Consider the following 20,756-nt stretch of genomic DNA (forward strand, 5'->3'; position numbering starts at 1 on the left):
CCGCAAAAAAAAAAAAAAAAAAAAAAAAAAACTTTTAAAAAGGTCAAAATAGTCTGTACATCCACATTGCTCCCCCTGAAACATACAACTGGAAACAACAATTTGCACCAGGGGAAGAAGAAAATCACAGTGTTGATTTTGAAAAATGTTAAGTATCAATGAAGCTCTTTCAAAGTTTAAGGTAAACGAGAATAACAACCATGCCCAGGCTTATAGAAATGTCACAGTATGGGTTGGAGATTTAGCTCAGCCGTTTGGTGGCCTGCCTTGCAAGCGCAAAGACCCATGTTCAATCCCTGGTACCCCCAAAAAAAAAAAAAAAAAAGAAAAGAAAGAAATGTCACAGTAGCAGGAGAAAAGGCTCACACACCCTGCAGACACCACTCGGACTATATCTCGCAGGTTCAGCTTAACAGAAGAAGTCAAAACGTATGACTCATCTATTGTAGGCTCCTTGTCTCCCACTGAAATCCAGTAGCCTTCAACCTGGATAAGTCGACCTCCTTTGGGCTCTGGGATAGGCTAAAAGACAAAAAAATGCTGAGAAATGACCAACAGTCTCAGGACAATTATGCCTTTCCTCCAGACAGGGGAATAAAAAAAAGAAAAAGAAATTGTTATCAACAATGCTGCCTTGTTCTGCGTGCTTCTAACATTAAGATCACAAACAAAATATGAACATTTAAGAAATGACAACAAAATGACATCATACATTGGTTTTAAAATGGCAACAGAAAAAGGTAAGTATGGAGCAAAACTTGAATCATGTTAATTTCTTCAAAAGGGCTGTAATCCTTTAAAAGGGCTGTAATCCCAGTGCTTGAAGGGTTGCCATAAATTTGAGGCCAGGCTGGGCTACACAGTGAGTTCAATACCATCTGAATTAATAGCAAGACCCTGTCTCATAAATCCTTTATGTTAATCAAGTAAATATAAAAAAGAACATACCTGTTTTAGCAGACTTTTGACATTACCAGAGATGGCATGCTGACAAAGGAGCTTCTGAACTACTGGGCGTGATGCCCTGTCAAGCTGTGTTAAGAAACCCAAACAAAATCCCTAGAGAGAAAACATCAATATGTATAAAATGAAGTACCACCTATAGCAATAGCTCAACTTATTTCAGGAACAAAACACAAGCTTTTGGGGTAATGCTACTTCCCAGAACAACATTAAGGTGGTTAACACTGTCAAATATTTAGGTGGTAAAGGGGGAAGGGTACCTTTGGTATGAAGTTAATAGGGTTAATCTGACTAAAGCTTAGACAAATCGTAATCTACTACCCCCATTCCTTCCTTCCATGATGAGCCCATCTACCCAGCTCCCAAATCAAATATACTTTAGAAAGACCTCATAGAGTGAGCGCTGGATGCTGCTGCATGGATTGGAAGCTGCAAATCGCAAGGCTCTGCAGAGAGTCCGAAGGCTGTAGTGAGGTCTGTGGCCAGTCCCATCCACCAACTTGGTGCCAGACTCTTTCCGCAAAGTCGAGTAGAAGCTACAAAGAGCATAAAGTTTAGAAAACTTTACTAACTAAGGTAGTACTTTATAATTAAAGTATTACTGTTTCCACTTCTCTACAAGATACCCAAAGGCCATTTTTATAAAACACAAATGATGAGGCTTATAAACAACTCCCCGATACAAACCTTCTTGGTCTATATATTTATGTGTTTGTTTGTTTGTTTGTTTTGGTAGTGCTGGGGATTAGAACCACAGCCTTGCACAGGCTAGGCAAGCACTTTACCACTGAGCTAACACCCTCAGCTGCTCTGTCATCTTTAAATCTATTTTTCACATAATCAGAGGCTACTTTCAAACAAAGTACAATCCTTCTAGCATAGAAAACTTTTGTCTCTTAGAGAAAGGAGACTAGGAGACCTTAGTGAGAACATCCTAATGCCAACCCACTGTTCTAGAGCTGGCTCTAACTTGAGGAAGAAATGAAGTCCCTATAAAACGTACACTGGTTATGTGAACTCACAAAAAACAGAACTCAGTGCTTGCAAAAGCTATAGATATAGCTATACTCAGTAATGACAAAGAGCGAGGAGTTATGATGAAAAATGAAATATGTTAATCACTATTATACTTCACAAGTCCAGATGATGCCAAGATCTAAGAAGTTTTGTACCAAAACATGGATTTCACATACTTCAAAATCTTATAAACTCATGATCTATCACAAGATCAAATGTAACCAAATATGTGTCAAAGATGATATCCAAGTTCCTATCCCAAAATGCATTTACCTTATCTCTTTGCAATCTAGCAAGATAATCTTTCTTTGAATAAATGCCTCCATTTAATGGTTATTTTCAACTCTAGCATTAAGGGTCCACGTGAAGAAACACATTTTGTCTTTCTTATTAAAAGTATGGTCCTAGCACTGAGGCACTCAATAAATACTTGTTTAAAAAACAAATAATTAAAACATTAATACGACTCAATTTCCATCCTTTTATATGTTGTAGTGTTTCTTTCTCAAGGACAGAAAGACAGTTAAGTGATTTGCCCAAAAGTACTAGCTTCTAAAGCTAGTACTAGAATTACAGCTGTCTGACAAAAAATCTATTAACTCCAAACTCAATTCAATGAATTTTACTGACCTTCCATGCTCCCAAATCTAGTATGCAAACTGTAAGCAATAAAGAAATTTAATCAAGCCAGGGATTTAGCTCAGTGGCACTGTGTGTGCCTCACAAGCACATCCTCAGTTCAATTCCTAGTACCAAATAAAAGAAAAAAATAAATTTAATCAAGACCGATTAAGCCTTTTCTTTTTTGTGATGGGGGAGAACTGGGGATTGAATCCAGAGCCTTTATATGGAGCTACATCCCCAGTACTTTTTTAAAAGTTTTAATACAGGGTCTCATTAAGTCAGAAAATTGCCCAGGCAGGGCTTGAACACAAAATCCTTCTGCCTCAGCCACACAGAATGCTGGGGTTACCTGCATGCACCACTATGTCCAGATATAAGCCATTTATATCTCATCTAGAAATCTAAATTTTTTATTTCTGGTACCAGGAATCAAACTCAACACCTTGTACTTGCAAGGCAAGCACAGCACCACTGAGCTAAATCCCTGGTCCCTAAATTCTTAACTATCAGTGCAGAGGTAATTGGGAAAATATTGTCTAATCATTCACATATTCTCTTAGGTGGCAATCCATAAGCTCTCTATGTAGCTTCCTTAGAAAAATATGAGGAAGTTCACATAAGATTCCAAGTTTAAAACAAATCTAAATAATAATCTTTCCATCAGTCTTCTCCAGATAGAAGCAAAACAGAAGGAAAATAAATGTATAACTATATGGAATATACTGTCATGTTCAGAGAAAAAGTACATAAAGACAAGCCAAAGAGAACCTACTTTATAATTCCTTGCACTGTAGTTTTGTTTATACTCAATCCTTTCAGATAGTCCACAATAAGAATTTGTAGGTCTTCTTTACTTTCCAATTCTTCTATATAAAGTTCTGTGAATCTATAAGATAGTTACTATACAATAACTGCTTTCTATGAAATTAATCATGGTGACAACAGAAAAATATCAAAAATTATACAAGTTCATTTTAATCACTTGTAATATAAAACAAGTCTTTTAATGTGAGAAACAAACTGAACATAATGAAACAGAGATAATGTAACCAGTTAACTAAATACATACCATTATTACTTTTCTTAACATGAGGACACAAAACTAAGGCATATTTATAAAACTAACTTACAAAAAAGTAAGACATATTTATCTTCACTTTCAGGTTGTTTTTGGGAGTTTGAGGCAGAATGATTGTCCTGAGTTCAAGGCCAGCCTAGGATACTTAGTTCAAGACCAGTCTGAACTACATAGCAAGACCCTGTCTCAAATATAAAAAACAAACAAAAGATCCCAGGTCTTTTTATTGTAACTAATTGTAAGTAAAAAATATATGCAACAAAAAGTAATACATTCTAATATATAGTTTCTAAAATTACCCAATGAAGCTTTTATTACTTTTTGAATGAAGAGGGCATCCAATAGATTCTAAACACTATTTTAAAACCTAAATAAAAACCAATAAAAATTTTAGTTATGTATCCTTTCTTAAATGTTACATATATAAAGTACCAAAACGCTAAGTACTTTGTTCGTGTCAGTATTTAGTGAGGAAAAATTAAACAAACCTTTGAAAAGGCACTCATTCAAAGAGGACTGTTTCCCTCAAATATACTTTTATTGTTACATTCTACCATGCTACACTGTTACACAAAAATTTTCTAATAGGTAAGAGACTATTTGAAGAAGGTTTTATTCTGGTTTCCATTTGGTTCTTGTGGTACTCTTATCAATGAACTATATCCCTGGCCCTTTTTAATTTTTATTTTGAAACAGGGTCTTGATAAGTTGCCCAGGATGGCCTTCAAATTGAAATTCTCCTGACTCAGCCTCCTAAGTAGTTGAAAATATAAAATGACACCTCCATGCACCACCATAAAATTATTTTATACAATACCCATCAGCCATTAAGAATCATATCAACAACCCAAAATATTCTCTACTGCTCTGAAGTTTCTTACATGCCTACAATTTATACAAAAAAGAACATAAGAAATAAAGAAGTTAAAATTCCTCTGTAAGAGATCAAGAAATTGCAAGCACTGTTTTGAAGTATGGTTTCATTAACATTACCAGTGGACAATGAAAAATAACTTTAAAAACCTTACCTATTTCTTATTCCTGGTGGAAGATTTCTTTTGCCCACATCAGTAGCTGGATTCATACAGGCAAATAAATGAAAGTCAGGATGACGAACCAGTGGCTCTGTTAAGAGAAAATTAGAAATTCTCAATAGTTTGAAATAATAAGATGATCAGCCACAGATGCCCAAGAAAACTCCACAGAACCAGTCTAAGTAACGCTGTCTTAGGATCAGCCAGGTTGGTGCGAGTTCTGTGTACCATCCTTCTCTTTTCTGAAACCCCACTGAAATCACTTTTAAAACCATATGCACATCTTAACCATAGAACTGCCACTTTTATGGTGACTTTGTTTACTGTTCGGCTTTTTTTGTTCCATGAATATTTTGTCAATGTGTGCATGTCTGTTATCCAGAACCCAAATGCCATGACAAATTATCCAATTTTCCTTTTCATTCTCTATGCTAATTAAGACCAGTTTAAAGATTTTGCAGGAACTTAGCATGTAAGGAGTGAACAAATCCCATAAGGAACCCTCAGTAATCAATCTAATCAAAAGAATCCCATTCTTGCCAGGTGCAGTGGCACATGCCTTTAATTTCTGAACTCTGAGAAGCTGAAGCAGGAGGATCACAAGTTCAAGCGCTGCCCAAGCATCTCTGACCCTCTTTCAAAATAAAAAATTTACAAAGGGCTGGGGATATACGTTGGTGCCAAGACCCAGGGATCAATCTCTAGTACAAAAACAAAAACAAACAGAAACAATCTTGCTCTAAGTGACCAAAGACTTGGCTCCAAGTCTAACCAAATATTACCTGTATCTCCTCGATCAAGCAATACCAAGGAGCCAGAAGATCCCTCAAGTAAACCACTAAGACATTCTAATGTCTCAGGAGCAGCCAGATTAATCTCGTCCAACAAAATCCACTCTCCTTTCTTTACAGCCTGAGCTAATGTACCCTAGAAGATAAAGCAAAAAGTTAAGACTACATTTCAAATAAAGTTACATTCACCTAGAGCTGATACACAAGCAAGAATACTGAAGGACAAATCTCTACCATTTTATGAAAGTATGATTTAACTGCTAAAGCAAGCCAGCAATTAAGGCCATGTCAACTTTGTAAATGTCCAAAAGTGTCAAGTGAGTGTATGTAAACAGTGATATGAAATAAAGTAGATGTTTTCATTATATGAAGGGTCAAATAAATGGCAACTTAGAATATATTTAGGTATTTGAAAGGATTCAATTAGCTATTGAACTCACCCAAAGTATGCAGTCAAGTTATGCGTACAACTCCAAGAATATTTGGAGGTGCGATGCATGACATTTCAGTTACTGAAGGATATTAATGAAATCTTTCCTCAGAGCTAGTATACTCATGTTATACGTAGTTCTATTTCCAAGAGCAATAAAACCATCTTGCAATCCACTCAACACAGCAAAACCTGTTCTACTAACCAGTCCTATACTTTTCTTTCTTTTCTTTTTCTTTTTTTTTTGGTACTGGGGATCAAACTCAGGCCCTTGTGGTTGCAAGGCAGGCACCGGAAACAGTAAGCTAAATCCCCAGGCCCCTATACTTTTCTTTTAATGTTCATTCTATTTTTCGAAAAATCTACAAACTTAAATGAGAAAAAGACAGCAGGATAAATGTATTAACTCTCGTGTATTCCTGTCATAAAATATAAACCTTTTGAGAGCCCTTGACATTTTAATTGATTACTTTGGAAATAATCATATTAAAGGATTAGGCACAGATGATCAAACTTCCTGAAATCATGAACATTTGGTTAAGAGAAACTTCTCTCCTACCAAAATATCAACTCAAGACTCCGAGTCTGAAAGAGCATGAAGAGTCCTTCAGAATGGTTAAAAACAAAAAACAATGAAACATATTCTTCCTCCAACAGCATCACAGGACAGCAAACAGTATAGATAAACATGCCCTAGAGTCTAAAATGTGGTACTAAAGCAAAGGGCCCCATCTTCCCTCACTCGCCAACACTCAGAATAAGTCTGCAGCTTGGTCTCATGTTACACACACACAAACACACACACAGACAGATGTAGAATTCACTACTATTTGGCCTCAATTTTAGCTTTAAAAATAGTTAATAGTGCTCATGAAGGGCCAGGGATTTAGCTCAGTGGTTCCAAGGACCCAAGTTCTATACCTGGTATAAAAACAAACAAACAAACAAAAAAATAGTGCTCACAAAGACCTCAAAAAGGACATTAGGGCTGGGGATTTGGCTCAGTGATTCCACCACCTGCCTCACAAGTGGAGGGTCCCAAGTTCAATAACCCGTACCAAAAAAAAAGGACATTTAAAATAATCTCCACCTTCATTACTCAAATGTTCTCTTAATCTTGGAACAGCAAACACTAAAAATAATAATAATAATAATAAAAAAAGAATACAAAGTACAGTGGAACGTTGGCTCACCAACTCAATTCTCTTCAAGATTCTGGTCACAAAACAACAAGCCCCCCCAAATATAAAGATCCAATTCTAAAATGGACATCTGAAATGAACAGACATTTCTAAAACAAAGAAATAAAAGCAGCAAATAAATATATGAAAACGTGCTCCACATCACTGGTCATTTGAGAGATGCAGATGAAAACAACACTGAGATCTCACCTCACCCCACAAAGAATGGCTGCTATCAAGAAATCACACAATAACAAATGTTGGCGGGGTTGTGGGGAGAAAGGAACCCTTCTCCATTGTTGGTGGGAGTGCAGACTGGTGCAACCACTATGGAAATCAATATGGAGATACCTCAAAGAGCTTGGACTGGAGGTTCCATTTGACCCAGCCATCCCTCTACTGGGTATCTTTCGAAAAGAATTAAAAGAATCATACCACAGCGATGTATGCACACCCATGTTTATAGCAACACAGTTTGTAATAGCTAAAACTCAGAAACAGCCCATCTGCCCATCAGTTGGAAGCTGGATAAAGAAGATGTGGTTTTTCTATAAAATGGAATACTACTCAGCCATAAAGAATGAGAAAGTAGATTTGTTCATAGCTAAATGGGTACATTTTGAGGATATACTCCTAAATGAAATAAATAAGTCACACATATGCAAATACTGAACAGTTTCTCTGGTGTGAAAAACTAAAATAGTACTCAAGATCCTAAGGGGACAATTAGCAACGTGAAATAGGAAGAAAAGGACAAAAGGTGTAGCGACAGTGAGAAGAATAGGGAAAGTGGAACAAGGTCTACCTAGAATGTACTAATAAATTCAATTAAAAAAAAAAAAAAAGATTCTGGTCACAAACTGAACTGGATGAGAATTGCGTCTGATTTCACCATTAGATCAACACTGAACCTAACCATTTAAGATTTTGATTCAGTTCTCATCCAACTTGGTTTGTAACCAGAATCATGTGAAGATCAAGTTCATGAACTGAGGTTGCACTACGGTAACCTGCCAAAAATTTGTATTCTGTATCAAGTCAATACTGCTTTCCTTTAACAAATAAATAAACTAAAATACCTCGACAAATGCAAATAACAGGGAATTTTCAGTCATTTTCATCTGTTGTTGGGCATGGTTGAGTCTAAGGCCAAATGCTTCCCATTTCTCCTTTAGAAGTACCCCTAAAAAGAATAAACGCAAGGATTTAGTACACATTTTATTTATAGTATTGTATATACAAATTTAAAACACAAAAATCAATACAAGAAACAATATATCAGAAAAATTAAGCATCTTAGACAATGATATAAAAAGAACTAAAAGCAAATAATATACAAGTGCTATTTACCAACCACTATGATATTTTAGATCACTTTTATGTCCATGTATATGCATTAGTTATTTCATTTACCTTTACAATATCTCTTTGAAGAGTCTACTACCATTTTATAGATGAGACCATACAGAGAAATCAATCTAGCTATCAAAAAATCCTTGGCTGCAGAATCCAGCCCCTTAGAAACAGGTTCTTTGTGAGGAAACATGACATACTGACAACTAAGCTGTGCTTGTATTTCAGCATTACCAACCATTTGTTTTTTAGGGAATCATGCCAGGAAGCATGGCAGCAGCAAAAAATGGTCACCTTTGCGATAAATCCTAGCATGCTCTGATTTGCATTTCTCTATGCTTTTCCCCAAACTATTCTCCTAGCTCTGTTCATTAAGATCCAGCCTCATGCTCTCCTACCAGCAGTCTGGGTAGCTACTTACCAGCTTCACTCTCTTTTCCTTCCTTGTTAACAGCAGACTTGTATACATGTTGCATTAGTCTCAGGAGATCATGCCACCGTTTCTGCCTATAACAGGTCTGTATGTGCCCCAAAAAGGTAAAGTTTTGTTTCCTAGAAAATGTCTGGGCAAAGAGTTCCTCAAATGTCTCTCGTAAAGGCAGCCAAATAAGTTTATGGTCCACTGGCTTGTATCTGAAACAAAAAGCAAAAGTAATTCACAGACTTCTTAAGCTAATAGAAATTAGAAGGATAGCTCAGCTGGGCAGAGTGGCACAGTGGGAGGCCAAGGCAGCAGAATTGTAAATTCTAGGCCAGCCTGGGCAACTCACCAAGACCCTGTCTCAAACACAAGAGCTGAGGATAGAGCTCAGTCCAGGATCCCTGGGTTCAAACTTAAGTACATCAAACACACACACGCTCTCTCTCTCTCTCTCGATGACATGATTTTCTGTATTTTGTTTTTTGTTTTGTTTTGGTTTTTTTTTTTGGTACCAGGGATTGAACTCATGTCCTTGCGCTTGCAAAGCAGGCACCGGAACCACTGAGCTAGATCCCAAGCCCAATGACGTGATTTTCAATATTTACACAACAGTTAGATTCTAGAGAGAAACGAAACTTGTTTTCATCGATGCATACAATATGCACTTACACACTGATAAAGACATTTACTCCATTTTTTAACAGAAATTTACTAAGCATCTATCATATGTTAGGAACTGAGTTATCAAGACCCTTCTGTTCCTATGTAGCTTACAATTTATAAAAGGGATAATAAATACATCTACTATAAAATAGCAATCAGTGGTTTAAATATTATGAATGTAAATAAACAAAATAGGTGACAGGGTATTGACAATTTCACTATCACAACCAGGAAAATTTCTAAGAAAAAAATATTTCTAAGGGACCAAAATCAAACAAGGAAATAAAACATAAGCAGGTAAGTGCGTTGGCAGCAGATGCCACAGAGAGGAAATAGCATGTGTTTGGTGGCAGAGGCTGCCATTCAATGGTAACACTTAACAAGTGTCTACCAAGATTCAAGAGCAAGAAGCTCAGCCACACAGGAAAAGGAGGGAGAGAATGGCAAAGAGTGCCAAGCCTGACAAATGAAAGGGCTTACAGACCAAAATAAAGCCTGTGGGTCCCCTAAAGAGGTTAAAAAGTCAGTGGAGAGATTTGAAGAGATTAATATGATCTGATTACATTCTGAGGGGATCACAGTAACTACTAAGCAGAAAGAAATTAAATGAAGTTAGGAGTAGAAGCAGAGACTAAAGCGCTGGACAAGGCAAAAATAATGAAATAAAATGACCAGTGGAAATGGTAAGAAATTAAACAAAATACACATGACATTTAAGTAAAACTGCCAAGTCTTGGACTAGGGATTTAGCTCAGTGGTATCGCCACCTGCCCCACAAGGCCAAGATCCTGAGTTTGATCCCCAGTACCAAAAAACAACTAAAAATCCTGTATCTACTATTACCCTGAACAAGTCACAATACCTTCATGTCTCATTGCTCTTGTGTGTAAAGTGAGGAAAATAAATCTATGCTTCATAGTTGTTGTAAAAGCCATTAACATGGATAAAGAACTCAAAAGCAGTCAGGTGTGGTGGTGCAAACCTGTAATCTCAGCAGTTGGGAGGCTGAGGCAGGAGGATTCCAAAATCAAGAGCAGACTGGGATACTTTGAGTCCAAGGCTGGCCTGGACTTCATACAAGAAGTTGTCTCAAAAAGACCAAAACAGAAACAAAGAGAGAAAGCAAAGACAAAAACAGAGGGAAGAAGGAAGGTCATTCATAAGTCTCAGAAAAGGAAAAATTCAATTGCAACACAAAATACTAAATAAGAAACAACATGAGAGAACTGGGGAAAACTATAAAAGGGATAACAAAAAATACATCTACTATAAAATGGCAAGCAGTGGTTTAAACATTATGTAAATAAACAAAATAGGTGAGTGGATATTGACAATTTCACTATCATAGCCAGGAAAATTGCTAAGAAAAAATATTTCTAAGGGACCAAAATCAAACAAGGAAGAAAAACATAAGCAAGTAAGTGTGGTGGCAGGAGATGTCACACACAGAAAATAGCATGTGTCAAGGTAAACTATTATGAAACAAAGGTTTTTTTAAAAAACATGTCTTTTTCTGAAAGTGTACCTTATAAGTAACTTCAAGGTTAAGAAGGATGTGGGTCCAGAAGACAGGCCCCAAGAAGAATAAGCTACCTATTTCATCCACTGGAACTATGTGGAGGAATTTATTTTACGTTAAAAAAAAAAAAGAATCTCCAAAAAAAAGAAAGAAATTAAAGTGCAAAAGAGTTGCATAACAAACAGTACTTGATAAAATGAAAATAGATGTTATTTCTTCATTTCACGGCAGAGTTCTGTCCATTTCTGGATAGGTCTTTAATGGACTTTATTTTTTTTTTAATAAATAGCAAAAAAGATGCAGCTGGCCATTTTATTTCTATAATATTTTTAGTTTTCCTCAATCACTGCCTTCATTTACTGTCAACTTCTCCAAAGGAAAACTCCCTTCTGTACACATCTATCTCTCTCACAGGCCACCCATCTCAAGTCTCTTCCCTTGAGCCAGTGCTATAAATCTGCACTCTGTATTTTCATGCTAGACTTTCCACAATGACTTAATATGCTTCATCTAAATCCTCTGTCCTTTCATAGAAGGTAGGGGGGTGGATGAGACAGGATCTTACTATATGCACTCTAGGCTGGCCTTGAACTCACTATGCAGTCCAAATGGCCTCAAACTTGCATGATCTCCCTGCCTCAGGCTCCTACACACTGGAATTACAGGTGTGCACCACTACACACAGCTCCCAGAGACTTTTTTTTTTCTTTTTGGTACCAGGGACTGAACTGAGGATCTCATGCTTTCAAGGCAGATGGAGGAATCACTTAACTAAACCTCCGGCCTGGCTCCTGGAGGCTTTTAAAACATAGAGATTAAAGCTTTCCTCATCCCCCACTATGCTGGAATTTGGCTTTGCTGTCTACTCATGAATAATACAAAGGTCTATGTGCTGCCACTAAAAGCCCACTTTACAAATGACCAAAACAAGCTATAAATTACATGAAACAACTTGGGATATATAGTTCACTAGTAGATGCACAAGGCCCTGAAGATGATCCCTAGGATTACAAATATAAGTAAACATAGGAAAAAGACATCACATGCTGATGTTAATAAACAAGCAAGGGAATACTATACACTAACAAAAATGTCAAAGCAATCTGATATAATGTGAAAGGTGGATGGCTTTTAACCACCCCCCTTTTGAGACAGGGTCTTGCTTTATAGTTGAGGATGGTTCCAAACTCATTATGTAGCCCAGGCTGACCTTGAACTTGCAGAAATCCTATCTCAGCCTCCTGAGTGCTGGGGTTATAGGCATGTGTCACCACACCTGGCTAACATCCTTAATTTTATTCACTTTCTTAACCTATAATAAACTTTTAGGGCTGGAGGTATAACTGAGTGGTAGAGTACTTGCCTAACATGTGCAAAACTCTAGGTTTAAATGACAGTACCCCCCTAAAAAAATAAAAATTGAAAAAATCCATCTAAAATAACCAGATTTGTGACCAAGACTAAATAGGCTTATAAATATCTTGTATTTTTATGATAGCATCTATACAAGGATGGAACTTGGGACTTTGCACTTGTGAGGCAAGCGAACTGCCGCTGAGCTAACTCCCTAGCAACATTAAAAATGTATTTAACAAGACATTAGCAAGTAGGCTCACACTGGATGTATGGTCTGTCACCAGCCCCTCCCTTTTCAAGGGTATGACCATCTACCAACTCAAGGCTTGCTCTACGTTGTGTTTCCTCTTGGCACAAAGCAGCAAAGGTAAGGAGTAACCAGCCAATCTGATCCTGTATTAGGACAATGCCTGGATGGAGAAGGGGACAGCCAGTTCCCTTGACAGCCCAACCCAAGCACTACAGCCTACATCTAGCAGAGACCAGAATCTCCTTTTTTCTTTTCTTCTTTCAACTTTCTCTTCCTTATATTTCACCTCCTATATTTTGCACTATTTTTTTTTGCTCTTTTTTCCTGTGACTATTCTCTATTTCCTTTTACTCAATATGACTGCTTATCCCACTTTGCTCTCCTCCTCATATCCCACTGATTTAGTTTCGCAAATTGTTTTTATCATTCTCCAGTTCCCTACCCCCTCTACTTTTAGTAGTATAACTACTAAGCTTTACGAATCTCTAGATACTTAGTTAACTTTACTATTGCTGCTGAATGCTGTACTATTGTGATAAAAATGTTCCACATAGTAGATATTTATTGTAGGTCAGTAACAGCAATATTTGGGTTGTCTTAGTGTTCATACTATAATTATAAATATCTTGTATGGGTAAAGAGGGTACATGACAGGTCCTTAGGATCGAATACTATGTATTTAACACTATAACTGATGCTGATTTTACTACTATAGCCAAGGTGGCACAGCTGTTGCTATTAACTGGTTTTCTTAGGATACCAATACAAAGGTACCTCAGTTCAAACACTTGTTTGCAAACAATTTGGCTCGCAAACTAAAAGCATTTAGAGAAATTTTGTTTTTGTTTGCAAACTGAAATGTTGACAAACACAATTGCGACCATCTTTCCAACATGAACACCAACAGAGCCAACTTTCCGAAAATCACAGAACAAATTCAGTTCTTGAACTGATGTGCAACTCTATCTGGTATCTGCATTGCTTTGGAGTCATTAACAATACTTCGGCCCATTCCTGGAGAACTGAGTGCTGAGTCAAATATACTGCAACCTCCCAGCCCAAGTAAATGGAGGAGGTGGTTGGATCTTGGAATGGAAGCAAAGGCTAATAGTCAAGCCTAAGGATACCACTGAAAAGTACACATTGATCAAATAAATCTCCATACTAAAAACAAAGCTTTCCATTACCATCAGCCCACATATTTCAGCAAAATAAACAAAAACTACAGAAAGAGGAGCTGGGTGTGGTGACACATGCCCCTAATCCCAGAAATCAGGAGGCTGCGAGGCAGGAGGATCACTGCAAGTTCAATGCCAGCCTGGCTTACACAGTGAGTTCAAGGCCAGCCTGAAATACACAGTCAAACCCTGTCTCAGATTAGGAAGAACACTCATGAAGACAACAAAATCCCTCCCAAAACTCACAACTTCCCTAAAGTGACCTATGGGGCATTGAAAGGGATGAAAAGCTGAGCATGGTGGTGCACACCAGTAATCCTAGCACTCAGGAGGCTGAGGCAGAAGGATTGCTGTGAGTTTAAGACCAGCCTGGGCTACATAGTGAGCTCCAGGTCAAGCTCAACTCAACTACATAGTGAGATACTGTCTCAAAAAAAGCCAAAAAAAAAAAAAGGATGAAACCAGCAGCCACAAGCATAAATCATTTGAAATTGTATCAGGTTAAATAACAAAACATAGGTATTTGACAAGCTCACAGAAGATGTAAGTAAACAGATACTGGGCCAAAAAGAAATGACCAAGTTTATAGAACATGCTAATAAAAAGTTAGCAGACCTAAACAAAATAATGCAAAACACAAATGACCAGAATAGAAAATAATTAGAGTCCATAAAAAAGCTCCAAATAAGCCGGACAGGGTGGCGCATGACTGTAATCCCAGCACTCAGGAGGCTGAGGCAAAATGATTGCAGTGATTTCGAGACCAGCCTGGGCTACATAGTGAGTTCCAGGTCAGTCTCAGCCACATAGTGAAACCCTGTCTCAAAAAACAAACAAACAAACAAACAAACAAAAATGGCTCCAAATAGAAATTCAGGAGATCAAAAATTCTATCACTTTCAGGAAGAACTGTAACCTTCCAGTAATGTGCCAAAATGATGAACACAAAGGGAAAGAGGACAGGAACCTGATATATTTACTCTAGACCTTTTACAAAACATGCAGTTTAATGTGAATGTATAACAGAGATGATACTGTAGACACCAAGGGAATGGATACTATTCAAAAAGGAATGTCGGGCTGGGGATTTAGCTCAGTGGTGCTGCTGCCTGCTTTGCAAACCCAAGGACCCGAGTGTGATTCCTGGTACCAAAAAGGAATGTCACATAAATGCTACTGCAGCAAAACTAAGAGTCCACAGTGTTACCCAGTATGATAGCATCTTTTTAAACAAGCAAGGGTAAGAGAATTAATGTCATACTGAGCACGTGAAGCACTCTTAAGTGTTGAAATAAGTTCCTGGAATGAATCAAGGAAAATGATCAGAAAAAGAAGGAAACCAAAGAAAAAGGTACCTGGGTTTAATTGAAGCACCAGTGTGCCCTGCCCAGAGAAGCACACTTTGTGAGAACCAATGGGAAGGAGCCTCAGTTGCTGAGACCTATTCTCTATAAATTCACAGCATAAACTAGGTATGTAGCTATGCTATTCAGCAGCTAGTTAGCGGTTAAGGTGTTCTAGGCCCTGGTTAAAATTAAAAAAGCATCCTGTGGGGGATGTGACTCAGTTGTTCTGCTGCTTGCCTTGCAAGCACAAGTTTGATCCCTGGTACCACAAAAAACAAAAAAACAAAAACAAACAAAAAGCATCCTGAATTTTAAGGATAGTTTTCTTAAACTGAACATGTATATGGTCCCCTAAACTCAGAGAAACAAATACTAAGAACAGATTCCCACTATACCTAGTTATGTCAGGTCTTTACTCTTAGTGCTTTTCTTGCTGAAAAATATGAGGTATTGTGCAGATGTATACCCAAATGCCAAAATATTTATGAAATATTTACATTGGCTTGAAGATCCTCGCGGTCTCCATGGGAAAAGGTATATCAAAATAAATGGAAGGCAGGACCGGGATTTAGCTCAGTGGCTCTGATGCCTGCCTGGCAAGCACAAGCTGCCAAGTTTGCTCTCGGTACCAAAAACAAAACAAAACAAAATAAATGGAAGGCAGTATGGCATTAGAGTTGAAACAAATTATTTAAAATACCCTGTGAGTTATGTTGTAGTTCTAAATTTCTTTGACCATTCATGAAATAAAACTCAGAAAATAATACTGTAAAATATTTGTTTTTGTTCTCTGTAATGAATACAGATGTTGGTAATATGTTTAAGGGAAAAAAAGACCTCTATGGAAAATATGAGCAAAAGAAGTGACCAATGAAGGGAAAGAATGTCAAAAGTAGAAAATAGGGCTGTTGGTGAGCAATTACTGAGAGATACCATGAAAACAACAAAAGAAGCTGGATGTGGTGGCACATACATATAATTTCAGCACTTGGTCAGCGAAGGCAGGGGGACTGCCAAGAGAGTAAGAACAGCCTGGGCTATACAGTGAGTCTAAGGCCAATCTGAAGTATATAGCAAGATGGCCTCAAAAAAGAAAAAGACAGGCAGGGAATTTAGCTCAGTGGTGCCAGTGTCTGCCTCACAAGCAGAAGAACCGTAGTTCAATCCCTGGTACCAAAAAAAAGAGGAGAGCAGGACAGAGGGAGAGAGGGAGAGGGGGAAGGGGAGGGGGAGGGAGGGGAGAGGGAGAGAGAGAACATGAAAAACGGATCCTATAGCTCCTAGATGATGCAAAGACTAATCTAAGATTAACAGGAATTAGTGACAGATCGGAAGACTGCATAAATGGCATAAAAAATGTTTACAGAAGAGCAGATACCTTTCCAAATGAAAAGAATTTAACACGCAGCTAAGTGAGGCATAGAGAACTCCAAATAGCCAAGAAAAGAACTTCTCCAAGACAAATCATAGTAAAAATTCCTCAAGTCCAACACAAGAAGAGAATCACTTATAAAGGTAAACCCATTAAGACTTCTCAACACAAGCCTTAAAGTCAGGAGAAGGTGGTGTGAAGTGTTTGGTGAAGTCCTAAAAGAGAACAATTTCTACCCCAGACCAATACATCCTGCAAAACTGAATGAGAATTTTTTTGAGACAGGATCTCACCATGTAGCTCAGACTGGCCTCGAATTCACTACATAGCTCAGGCTGGCCTCGAACTCTCAGCAATCCTCCTGCTTCAGCCTCCTGAGTGCTGGGACTACAGCATGTACCATCATACCAGGCCCAATATTTTCACAATACAAAGCAACTAAAGACACTCATGAGCGCCAAATCAGCACTCCAAAAATTTCTGAAGAAAATCCTACAGAGACAATAAAGCCAACAATGACAAAAGGTGTAACAGAATGAATCCACCGGGCACTGTAAGCAGTTAACCAGAAGGAAAAGACAGAATCAGCAACAGGAAAATAATGCAATGACAAGAATAAGTCAATAACTATGGATTAACAAACAAACCCAAAGAGATGCAGTAAACAAGAAACACATTTAATTTAAAATAACACACAGACTAAAAGTAAAAGGATAAAAAACAATATTCTATGCCAAAGAAAGCTGGAAAAAAAAGCAGGAGCAGCAACCCTAATTTCAGATAAAGTGGATTTCAAAACAAAACTGATCAGAAGAGGTCATGAAGATCACTACATATTGGTTGAGAACAATTCCACAAGAAGAGATAACAATCATAAACATATGTACCACATAATGACATACCCAACTTTATAAAACACACTACTGGATTTTTTAAAAAATTTCTAGGGCTAGGATATAGCTCAGTGGTATTGCATCTGACTGGCAAGTACAAGGTCCTGAGTCTGATCCCCACTACTAAAAAATAAAAATAAAAGTAATTTATAATGGAGGACCTCAATACCCAACTGTTACAAACAGATTAAATAGAGAAAAAAAAAATCAACAAAGCTGACATAGACCTTCAATAAATGGGCTTAATTGTGTTCCACCCAATGACAAAATACATTCTTCTCAGCAGCACATGGAACTTTCCGAAACAGGTCACATACTACTAACCAATAAAGCAAGCTTAAATAAATGTAAATGCATTAAGAAATGCTCGACATGGCTGGCCATTAGAGAAATGCAAATTAAAATAATATTGAGATTGCATTTTATGCCTAGAAAGAATGGCCATTATCAAGAAATAACAAATGCTGACATGGGTGGAAGAAAAAGGAACCCTCTACAGTTATAGTGGGAATCCAGGCTATTCCTCTTCTAGGTACAGTGGACCACTGACTTAGGAACTCAATTTGTTTATGAGGGTTGATTGTAATTCAAGTTGGTCAACTGAAGGCTTAGACTCTTCTACACAGCCTTGAAAGTCTCTCTTCTATATACAGGCAGATCTCAGTGTACTAAGAGAGACATTGGCCCAAGATTTCTCAGTTTACCTCACAAAGGAAAAGATGTTGTAATAGTCCTTCCAGAACTCCTTAAGGGTTAAATGTACGTCTGAAACCATCAGGAAGCACAAGTAGCTGAAATTAGCATCTTAACTCAAGACTTTGGTTTTAAGTTAAAACTAAAATGCCAGTCATCATTCATGCCAGGCTGGTTGTAACTCAAGGGTCCATTGTATATTCCCAAAAGACTTAAAGACATCATATTACAGTGACAAATGCATATCCATATTCATAGCTTCACAATTCATAACAGCTAAATCTTGCAAGCAGCCTATACATACATAAACAGATGAATAGATGGATATAGACAAGGTGGTATTTATACATAATGGAGTACTACTCTGCCACAAGAAAGATAAACTTGAGTCATTTGAGGGAAAACAGATACACCTTGAGACCATAATGTTAAGTGAAATAAATGATACACAAATATAACTAATTGCATGATTTTTCTTATATGAGAAACCCAAAGATTAAATAAAGAATGAAATAAAAGATAATGGGAAGTAGGAAGACAGATCTTCCTCAAAGATTAAGAGATAGAAAGAGAGGGAAGGCAGGGGAGGAAAAGGGGATGAAAAAAGAAACTTTTAAAGACATGTTAAGTACATGTACCAACATACAAGGAATATAAACATCATGTACTGCCAACATTTACTAATAAAAATTTTTTAATACATTAATTACAAAGCAGATGAAATTAACAACATCCTAAAACAGGAATGTTACCCTTTCCCTACTCAATCTCCTGGCCACTCCTTTTCGATTTCTGTTCCCTTTACTTTTTCAGGGCCAGGGATTTAGCTCAGTGGTGCCACCGCGTGCCTCTCTTTACTTTTTCAAAACTATTTTGGGACTTCCATCTATATTAGTTGGCTTTCTAGACACTGAGACAAAATATCCAATACCTGCAACTTAAAAAAGTTTATCTGACTCATGGTTTCAGGCAATTTTAGTCCATGGCTGGATGGCTCCAGTGAAGAAATGTATGGCAGAAGAAAGCTGCTCAACCTATTATAGCCAGGAAGCAGAAAATACAGGAGCCAGGGACAGGAATACACCCTTCAAAGTCACACTACCAGTGACCCACCTCCATTTAGATTCCATCCCCTATAAGTAAATTCAGCTGTGAACTCATCACTGGCTTAATCCAGGGATGAGTACACCAAGATTCACTCACCTCGCAATACATGAGATGTGGGGGTCATCCTCTACACAATGATGGGGGGAGAGCAGGGGTGTTCTGGGGATCCAACTCAAGGATTCATGCATGGTAGACACAATCATATGTGCTTGGGGGCAATGAGGAAGGAAGAACAAGCGGGGTGGAGGGAAAGAGAGAGAGGGGAAGGTGAGGGAGGAGGAAGTGAGAGGCAATGGGGCTCAAATACATCACCTTAATATTGAACTACAGCCCCAACCCTTTGTAATTTTTAGACAGTCTTAATAAATTGCCCACATTGGGCTTGAACTGGGAGTGAACTCGTGAGGATCCTCAGGCTCCAAGAATGCTGGGATGAGAGACTGCACCAATATGCTGGTTGTCACAATGATTCTTAAACAAAGGAGTTACTTATGCAGCTAATAGGAAGAGAAGAGCAGAGAGGAGAGGGGAGAGAAGAGCAGAAGGGAAGGGAGGGGAGGGGAGAGGAGGGAAGGGAAGGGGAGAGCAGAATCTGATTTATAGTCTTTCCAATAATACAAAAGTATATGACAGGAGCCAGGGATGTAGCTCAGTCTGTGCCTGCCTCGCAAGCACAAGGTCCTAAGTTCAATCCCCAGTACCAGGAAAAAAAAAGTATATGGCATATTTCCCTACCATACAAAAATGGAATAATATATATAGGGGTGTTTTTTGGGTAATTTATGCTAACCCACTAAAAATATCACTATCAATGTATCACAGCATAAATGGGCTCACATGTATACCATATATTTAAAACAGCTTTACAGTGGCTGATGTAACACTACAAATTTGTGGGAAAAGAAATGGATCCAGTCTGTGTTCAACTGGTATAACCTTAATGCCATCTATGTTAGGAATACTTAAAAGTAGAAAATTACCTAAGACATATAGGTACAGAAAAGAAGAGATATACAGTAGTTTAGACATGCTGGTTAAGTAAAAGACCTGTACAGATATCTACAGAGGCAATATGACTCTAGAACTTACTCTCTAGATCAAATGCATTATACAAACACTAACTAATATAATACTTAAATTTTTTTCTCCTCCTTCCAGAGTATCTTATGAGAGCAAGAACGTTAATCAAGTGTTCTTTAAAATGAAGAGAAATATCTAAACATCTGAGAGTATTTCACTAAATACCCAGCTGGACTGGAGGAAGGAATTCAAATCTCTGAACATTTTTTCCCAAACTAGTTTTGAACTTTGTAAAAAAAGAAAGATATTTCTCAGGCCAAGGATTTAGCTCAGTGGCACCGTGCCTCCCTCACTAGTATGAGGTCCTGAGTTCGATCCCCTGTACTAAAAAACAAAAAGATATCTCCCCTTTCAGGAAGCAAAAAAAAAAAAAAAAAAAAAAAAAAAAAAAAAAAAAAAAAAAAAAA

General features: G+C 37.6%; 1 protein-coding gene across 6 annotated transcripts in view; it reads right to left on the reverse strand.

The window, feature by feature from the left end:
• Positions 1–20,756, reverse strand: part of Mdn1 (midasin AAA ATPase 1) — a 160,629-nt gene that overhangs the window by 97,859 nt on the left and 42,014 nt on the right. For all 6 annotated transcript variants that reach the window (XM_010633238.3, XM_019208824.2, XM_010633237.3 and 3 more), the window contains exons 17-24: positions 8,893–9,104; positions 8,198–8,301; positions 5,499–5,643; positions 4,711–4,807; positions 3,377–3,490; positions 1,352–1,499; positions 949–1,059; positions 371–522 (exon numbers count right to left, since the gene is read on the reverse strand). In XM_010633238.3, coding sequence (XP_010631540.1) covers positions 371–522; positions 949–1,059; positions 1,352–1,499; positions 3,377–3,490; positions 4,711–4,807; positions 5,499–5,643; positions 8,198–8,301; positions 8,893–9,104 — 1,083 coding nt within the window. The remainder of the gene's footprint in view (positions 1–370; positions 523–948; positions 1,060–1,351; positions 1,500–3,376; positions 3,491–4,710; positions 4,808–5,498; positions 5,644–8,197; positions 8,302–8,892; positions 9,105–20,756) is intronic.

Source organism: Fukomys damarensis, unplaced genomic scaffold (genome assembly GCF_012274545.1).
Source record: "Fukomys damarensis isolate Sample0158 unplaced genomic scaffold, DMR_v1.0_HiC HiC_scaffold_14, whole genome shotgun sequence".
Classification (NCBI taxonomy): domain Eukaryota; kingdom Metazoa; phylum Chordata; class Mammalia; order Rodentia; family Bathyergidae; genus Fukomys; species Fukomys damarensis.